Source organism: Zingiber officinale, chromosome 9A, assembly GCF_018446385.1.
Source record: "Zingiber officinale cultivar Zhangliang chromosome 9A, Zo_v1.1, whole genome shotgun sequence".
Lineage (NCBI taxonomy): Eukaryota > Viridiplantae > Streptophyta > Magnoliopsida > Zingiberales > Zingiberaceae > Zingiber > Zingiber officinale.
Genome location: NC_056002.1, coordinates 41,376,616 through 41,385,644, shown reverse-complemented (window position 1 = coordinate 41,385,644; position 9,029 = coordinate 41,376,616). Strand labels below are relative to the sequence as shown.

Here is a 9,029-nt window from a genome sequence, read left to right as displayed (position 1 = left end):
CTTGGACATCGCTTCGATTCTTCTCCATATCTCTTCACAGCGATTTCTCCAGAGCTCATCGCCAGTTCTTGAAGGTTCTTGGAGGCAAGTGCTGTCACGCCCCGGAGGAGTCCCTGTCCGAAGAAATTTCGACAGAATCTCCCCTATACGGCGGACAATTTGAAACTTTTCTACATCCTCATATACCTCAGCCACATGCGGCTGGAATAAAAACAATAATAAAATACATCCACTCAAACATCCACGCAGTTTATATATATTTCAGCCTCTGGATGACACAACCACACAGTTTAATAATAAGTAAACAAAACAGTAATACCATGACTCGAAAACAACCCTACTCCACTACACCCATAAAACACAAATCCGACAAACTCACCTCTTCTGCCGTCCAGGCAGGCATGTAGTAGAACAAATCCAAACCATACGAAAATTCATCAATCATAAGAATCCATACTATATCCAAGTATCAAACACACCAAGTCTAAACATAGTCAAATAAGAAGAAAACCAAAAAGTCAACAAGTCCTCGTGGTCTCCAGGGGACCAGCAACTGGAACTCTCTCCTGACAGCATCAATATGAAAATAACAACAATGGAGGCCGGGTGAGTCCAACACTCAGCAGGTACAACTGATATGCAAAGTAGGGAAATAACACCTTGCACTAATCATGCGTACAGTGTCCTGATATAAGAAAGATAAAAATGCATATGAAGTAACAGGAGAGAAACTGTACTAACCAGGACCTGGGTATAAGGAAAAACAATCCGAGTGGTATATAAATCCTGTATGCATGTCAAACATAGGTATCCAAACAATATGCAGCATATATGTAACGCCCCGGCCCGAGCGAGCCCCACCCGGACTGAACCAGGAATGACACTAGAATTACCTATTGGTTTGATGACTAGCTCCACAGACCACCGGAGGTCCTTTCAGCGTGCTTTGTCCTCACTTGCACGCACCCTGGAAAACTCCCAGGAGGTCACCCATCCTCAGATTTCTCCAAGCCAAGCACGCTTAACTTTGGAGTTCTTAAGTTTGGGCTTCCGAAAAGGAAGGTGCACCTTGGTGATATGGATAGTATCATCTAACCTTTTAAGTCATATTTAACCAGAATCTCAGAATCGGGGTATTACAATCACCCCCACTTAAAGACACAACGTCCTCGTTGTGTAACCACAAATCACACCACAAACAAATCCCAGAATCTCCCTCGCTAGGTGGTGCCCTGGGTGCTCCTACCACAGGCGCACTCATGGTCGCAAGGTCGCTCTGATACCATCTGCAAAAATTCCAGTAACCATAGAACACTCAAAGCCTTCCAACAACTACATAGAACAATTCCTAATTCCTCTTGGTTCCATCCTTTATCTAGATCAAGGAGTACACCGTACATACTGCCCTTAATGTTCGATTAAGATAACCGAGCAAGAAATCAATAATATATCAATCCCCCACGAGCAGTAAACTACACCCAACATCTTCACTGATCAGATAAGAACAGAACAGCAGGAAAACACTAAAAATTCTGTGAGCACAATAACCAACTGATTCCCTTACCTCTACTTCTTCAATTGCCGGAGATGATCACAGATCCGGTGGAGGAAACGACCCGATCAAACTGTGATGGCCGGAATCACCACACAACCTTCTGCTTCCCAGAAAGATGACCAGCATCGATTCCCAAAGGATGGATTAGGGTTTCAAACTTCATGATCAACAAGCGAAACTAAACCTCTTACCTCAAGATCGCGGCTAGGGCATGATCGGTCTTGTTCTTGCTAACGAACAGAGAAGAGATCGGGAAGGGACAATGGTTGCTACCTCTTCTACTCGGCCGACGCTGCCCAGATCCAACGCCGACGACCTCGATTCCCTCCCGACTGCTGGCGAAAACCACCGATTGAGATCTGTCGCCGTTGTCCACCGAGATCAGAGAAGAGGAAGGAGTTGGGGAGAAGGAGGGTTCGGCTGTCACTAACCTCTCTTCCTCTCGAAGCTCCGAGGTCCCCTCCTCGCCGGCGCCACCGAGAGAAGAAGAAGTCGCCGGGCTCGGTCGCGTGATGTCTGAGATCGCGAGGAGCAGAGGAGGAACAGAGAAGTCGAAGGAGAATAGGAAGGCTTCGGGGCTTTATAGCGAAATTAATCCGAACCTTAGGTTAGCTTAATTAAAACCTAAGTTTAACCTTAATCAATTCCTACTTAATATGGGTATTCTAAACCTGCCCCGATCTAGCCCCGTCGATCTACTCCTCAACATGAGCCATATGGACTCCGTTTAACCCCAGAAAAATTTCTAAAAATTCTTAAAGATTTTCCTAAGGTTATTCCACAATAACCCTAAAAATAATTTCGCATATGTTACATTCTCCCCTACTAATAAGAATTTGGTCCTCAAATTTACCACTACCAACAAAAGCAAGAAGTAGTAGATAAACTTATTCTAGTTACTGAAATAAACCTTACTCACCTTCAGTAAATAGGTGTGGGTAACTGGCTCGTATCTTATCTTCCAACTCCCAGGTGGCTTCTTCATCTGAGTGATGCCGCCATCCGACCTTGACCAGTCGAATTGTGTTGTTCCGCAACCGGCGTTCTTTACGGTCCAAAATCCGAACTGGAACCTCCTCATAAGATACATCCGGCTGAAGTACAACTGATACATCAGTGAGAATATGCGAAGGGTGCGGTACATATCTCCTCAACATAGATACATGGAATACATCATGCACTCCAGTAAGTGATGGTGGTAGCGCCAGTCGATACGCCACCTCACCTATCCTCTCGAGAATCTGGAAGGGTCCAATGTAGCGAGGTGCCAACTTACCCTTCAACCCAAACCTTTTTACTCCTTTCGTAGGGGATACTCGTAAGAATACATGATCACCAACGAAAAACTCTAAAGGTCTCCGTCTCCGATCTGCATAACTCTTCTGCCGATCCTGAGCCTTTGACAACCTGCGCCTGATGGTACAAACCATCTCTGCATCACGCTGAAGACTTTGTGGACCCAAAATCTGTGTTTCCCCAACTTCCATCCATAAGGTGGGAGATCTACATGCTCTGCCATACAACGCCTCATAAGGTGCCATCTGTATCGCTGAATGATAACTGTTGTTGTAGGCAAATTCTACTAAATGTAAATGATCCTCCCAACTACCTCCGAAGTCTATGACACATGATCTCAGTAGGTCCTCTAATGTCTGTATAGTATGCTCTAACTGACCGTCTGTCTGAGGGTGGAAAGCGGTACTGAATCGTAACTCTGTACCCATAGCCTGCTGTAAACTCTGCCAAAACCGTGAAGTAAATCGCGGATCTCTATCTGAAATAATACTGAGAGGTACACCGTGAAGCCTGATAATATCTCTACAATACAACTCTGCCAATCGATCCAATGGCTCCGTCCTACGGATCGGAAGGAAATGAGCAGATTTGGTTAATCGATCCACGATCACCCAAATCGTATCATGTGTTCGCCGGGTTCTGGGTAGACCCACGACGAAATCCATCGTGATATGCTCCCATTTCCATTCCGGTATCTGTATCTTCTAGAGTAAACCAGCGGGGCTCTGATGTTCAGCCTTCACTTGTTGACATACAAGGCATCGTGCAACGAAATCCGCGATGTCCTTCTTCATGCCCGCCCACCAATAAGAACGTCTCAAATCCCTATACATACGTGTACCACCAGGATGAATCGCAAATCTGGATCGGTGTGCCTCCTGAAGTAGGTCCTCCTTCAAAGAAGGTAGCTCAGGAACACACAATCTCCCCTGGAAGTATAGGATTCCATTTCCATCACAAGAAAACCCTGTCTGCTGTTCTGGGGAAATTCTGCTACACAAAAACTATAGATGCTGATCGGTAGCCTGAGCTTCTTTAATCTTCTCTACCATGGGTGACTGGGCAACCATCGATAACAGAATACCCCGCTCAGTCTGACCCTGCTCTACTAATCCCAACTCAGAAAATTTCTGTACCAGTTCTGTAACCATCACGCGATGACAGGCAAGAACTCCTCGGGATTTCCTACTCAACGCATCAGCTACCACGTTAGCTTTCCCTGGGTGGTAGTTGATCGTACAGTCATAGTCCTTCAGGAATTCCATCCATCTTCTTTGTCTTAAGTTCAATTCTTTCTGAGTAGATAGATACTTAAGACTCTTATGGTCCGTGAATATCTCGAAGGTAACTCCGTATAAATGGTGTCTCCAGATTTTCAGTGCATATATAATCGCTGCTAACTCCAGGTCATGCACCGGATAATTCTTCTCATGCTCTTTCAACTGACGTGAGGCATAAGAAACTACCCGTCCATGCTGCATGAGTACTGCGCCTAACCCCTATAATGATGCATCTGTATAAAGTACGAAGCCATCATCTCCAGAAGGAAGTACTAGTATAGGTGCAGAAATGAGTCTGCGCTTAAGTTCCTGAAAACTCGTCTCGCAAGACTCTGTCCAGCAAAACTTCACCCCTTTCCTGGTTAACTGAGTCAACGGCAGAGCTATGCTAGAGAAGCCCTCAACAAATCGGCGGTAATACCCGGCCAGACCAAGAAAGCTACGAATTTCCTGTACAGACTTTGGCTGCTCCCAGCTGGTAACAGCCTCTATCTTTTGTGGGTCAACGGATATACCACTACTAGAAACAATATGTCCCAGAAACCCCACAGAAGATAACCAGAATGCACATTTGCTGAATTTTGCATAGAGACGTTCTCGCTGGAGCGTCTCCAATACTATACGAAGGTGTCGCCCATGTTCTTCTTCGGATCGAGAATATATCAATATATCATCGATGAACACAATCACGAACTGATCCAGGAACTCCAGAAATACCCTATTCATCATATCCATGAAAACTGCTGGAGCATTGGTAAGCCCAAATGGCATTACCAAGAACTCATAGTGTCCATATCGAGTACGGAAGGCTGTCTTCTGTATATCTGAATCTCTCACACTGAGCTGATGATAGCCAGAGCGCAGATCAATCTTAGAATACACACAAGTATTCTTGAGCTGATCAAACAGATCCTCTATACGTGGCAGTGGGTACTTATTCTTAATAGTCACTGCATTCAGCTGCCGATAGTCGATGCATAATCTCATCGATCCGTCCTTCTTCTTCACAAAAAGCACCGGAGCTCCCCACGGAGACACACTAGGACGGATAAACCCTCTATCCAGCAGCTCCTGTAACTGTACCTTTAGCTCCTCTAACTCCTTAGGTGCCATGCGATACGGAGCCTTGGACACTGGTGCTGTCCCCGGGATCAACTCAATCGTGAACTCCACTTGCCTTTTCGGGGGCAAGCCGGGTAATTCTTCTGGAAATACGTCAGGGTACTCCTGAACTATAGAAATGTCAGATAGCTGTGTGGTAGTATCCTGATCAATCTTAATCATAGATAACAAATACCCCCGACATCCTTGAGACAATAATCTTTGAGCTTGCATAGCTGAGATGACAGAAATCCCCTCATCCTTGGTACCCATGAATACCCAGGATGGTAGACCAGGAGGTCTAAATGTAACCACTCTCGCGCTGCAATCCACGGTAGCATAATATCTGACCAACCAGTCCATACCCAAAATGATGTCAAATTCTAACATATCCAGAACCTGTAAGTCCACTATAAGGGTCTGACCCTCGAAATCCAATGGACAATCTCTAATCTCCTGGCCGATATTTAGTATCTCTCCCGAGGGCAAAGATACCGCTAATGTATGAGTCCGACGAACCGGTAATCTACAAATCTTACTCAGAAATACCCGAGAAATGAAAGAATGGGAACTACCAGTATCTATCAATAATTCAGCAGGAAAAGAATAAACAGTAATCATACCCCGAAAGACCGATCCCTCGGCCCGCTGTGCCTCCTCTCGAGTAATAGCATACACTCGTCCCACTTCCGGGCACGATGGCGATACTCCAGTAGTGGTCTGAAACGGTGCTGGTGGAGTAGTAGCGAACTGCTGAGACTGGTGGGTGGTAGCATGCTGCTGAGGCTGTATCACTGGACAAGAGCTAGGTGGCGCTGGAAAATACTGAGGTACCGGATGCATCTGATGTGACGGGACAGCTGACGAATACTGTATAGCCACAGGTACTGCTGGGTACTGCTGACTCTGGATGTGGTATACCTGTGCCTGAGAAGGTGGTATACTCTGCTGATGTGGAGTACCCTGTGACTTCTGCGGTCCCTTCGGCCGTCGAGTCTGAGTAATATGACTACCCTGAGTAGCAACCTTGGCAGCCTGCATCTGAGCCTTCAGAGTACAATCACGGCTTCTATGTCCCGGAAGCTTACAGTAGTAACATACATTCTGACCCAATGGACAATTGGTCTTAGAGTGACCCTCTACACCACACTGAAAGCATACTAATCCACTGGACTGATCCCTCCAATGCTGATGAGAGGGACGAGAAGAATCAGCTGACGATCGTGCTGTCTTCGGTAATTGATGAGACTCTCCTGAAGTAGAATGGGATCCCTGCCATTTCTTCCGCTTTTTCTGACCTTTGTTCTGGTGTTTCTGATTTGGAGTTGTATCCTGAGCCTTTTGTTTGTCTTTTCCCCGCTCTTGGGAAACTTGCTGCTGGGTCATCTCAATCATCAAGGCTCTATCTAGTGCCTCCCGGTAAGAGCTAGGAGTAAAACCAGACATCCGGATACGAATATAAGCCGCAAGGCCCTGGGTAAACTGGTCTAACCGATCGCTGTCCTGAGCAACAAGCTGTGGACAGTACTCAGCTAATCGGTTAAACTCTGCATCATACTCCATCACAGATCGCTCCCCCTGCTTCAGATTTAAGAATTCCTGTCGACGAGCCATACGATAAGGAGCTGGAAAATACTGTCTCTCGAAAGCATCTCGGAATAAAGTCCAGGTAATACTCTGATCTCCCAACAGTACCTTCTGCAATTTCCACCAAGTGACAGCCTGATCTCGAAGATGGTACGCCGCTAACTCAACCTTTTCTTCCTCAGTACACGACAAATACTCGAAAGTGTCCTCCACATTTCTCAACCAAGAATGAGCAACACTCGGGTCGGGAACTCCATGGAACAAGGTGAATCGGTCCTTTACCGATCGAGCTAATAGTGGGATATGTGCTCTATCCCTCACCCAAGGAGTGGCAGCAGGGGTAGGGACCACTGGTGGTAATATAGGGGAAACCACCTGAGGCTGGAAACCCTGATCTCTCATAGGAACCTGGTGGGTCTGTCCATGACTATCAATATCAATCTCTGTAGGATTCCTGAGAGAATCTGCCTCCTGCTCTACTGGCTCTGACTCTACTGACTCAATAGGTGTCTTTCGTGGTCGCCCTGGACCACGGCGCTGACTAGGGGCTGTATCCCCACGCTTCATCCCTGATATTAACAATAAGGTAAGAATACAGAATTACACTAGAACAGTAAATTTACTTACATCCTATAGCTTGAAGATATTCTGCCGCTGCCTGGTCCCGATATCCGAACAGTCACACCGAAAAAATACGAATCCCGAGTGTAACCCTCGTAAACTTCGTAATCCTCGTAAAACTCGTAAATCTCGCAATCCTCGGAAATCCAAGACTCGAGAAATAGACGACGTAACCTCAAAATCCAAAGCACAAAATAACGTAAACCTCCAAAAATCCAAAACACGAAAAACAAGCATCGCAAACTTGCTCTGATACCAAAAATTGTCACGCCCCCAAAGGAGTCTCTGCCAGACGAAAATCCGGCAGCATCTCCCCTGTACCGGTGACAATCTGAAGCATCCATACAAGCAAAAATACATCAGCCACATGCAGCTGGAATATTTATGCACAAAAGAAACACAACCACGCAGTTAATATTCACAGCCTACCCGGCTGGATAAGAGAAATGAAAACAATCATACAACTAACATGTAGCCCACACGGCTATATCAAAAACACAACGGAAAGTCGAAGGGGAAACCCACAAACACAAAAGTCCACAAAAACACATCACAGACATGAAGTCCGTAGTACAAGTATCAAAACCTAATCAGTACTCAAAATACAACGAATACGAAATGTAGATAAGAAGGAACAAAACCACAACTCATCCCTCGGATATGACACGGGAAATGGGACCGGCTGGCAATATGCTCCAAGCATCTCCATATCATCTACCTACTGCCTGAAAAGTCAAAGGGTGTAGACGGGGTGGTGAGTACAGGTAACTCAGCGGGTAATAGACAGAATAAAGCATGGTTTGCATAAATAAGTAGGAATCAAGAATACAGTCTCCTAAGTAAAGAATAGAGTCATGCTGTCAACAGTGTAGTACATCTAACTATATCTAATACAACAATGGCATATGAGTGAACCCGACATAATAAATGCACATAACATAAATGTACATACCCGAAAAGAATCAATACCATGGTACCAAGATCCGTAAACTCACCGAGTCAACAACACCTGTGCAATACATATACGACTACAAATATATGTAAAGTAAATGACATGTATGCGGCATGACATCCATATGCAACATACATAGCTCAAACAAGTGCAACATCACACAATCACATGCAACTAATAGCTACTAGTCATGTATGCAAGTGTACCTCCACAGATGCACCGTGCATCATATGCAAAATGCGCATTCATGACATATGGTCACCCCCGACACCTCTCCAGACACCACGACCCCGGTATGGCCGAGAGGCTTGGGTCCGTGACAAACCGTACAAGCCTCACGCACGTAATCGCTATAAAGCGACTGAGACTACGGTACACTATGTAGTTATCTAACTACATAGTAAGGGTCCCTGACCACTCACAACCCAAGCCCTCTGACTACTGTACCCTCAAGACCCACTACTCCAGAGTGGTCGAGGCTGACAGAGTAACAATACTGAGCAGCTGAGTAAGCGCGACAGGACTAGCTCCACTCCTAACTACCACTCTCCAACAGTGGCAGAAAGGACAGCTACACACAACCGACGACCCTCTCAACCACAAGGGAGACTATAGTCGTCAGTATGCAATGAATGAT

General features: G+C 45.7%; 1 protein-coding gene across 1 annotated transcript; it reads right to left on the bottom strand.

Annotated features, from left to right (window-relative positions):
* Positions 1 to 4,350: 4,350 nt before the first annotated feature.
* Positions 4,351 to 7,386, bottom strand: LOC122019163. The gene is made up of 2 exons (XM_042576660.1): positions 5,016 to 7,386; positions 4,351 to 4,874 (listed from the first exon to the last, which is right to left on the bottom strand). The coding sequence occupies exons 1-2, from the start codon at positions 7,384 to 7,386 to the stop codon at positions 4,351 to 4,353; spliced, it is 2,895 nt and encodes a 964-aa protein (XP_042432594.1).
* Between the last annotated feature and the right edge of the window lie 1,643 nt (positions 7,387 to 9,029).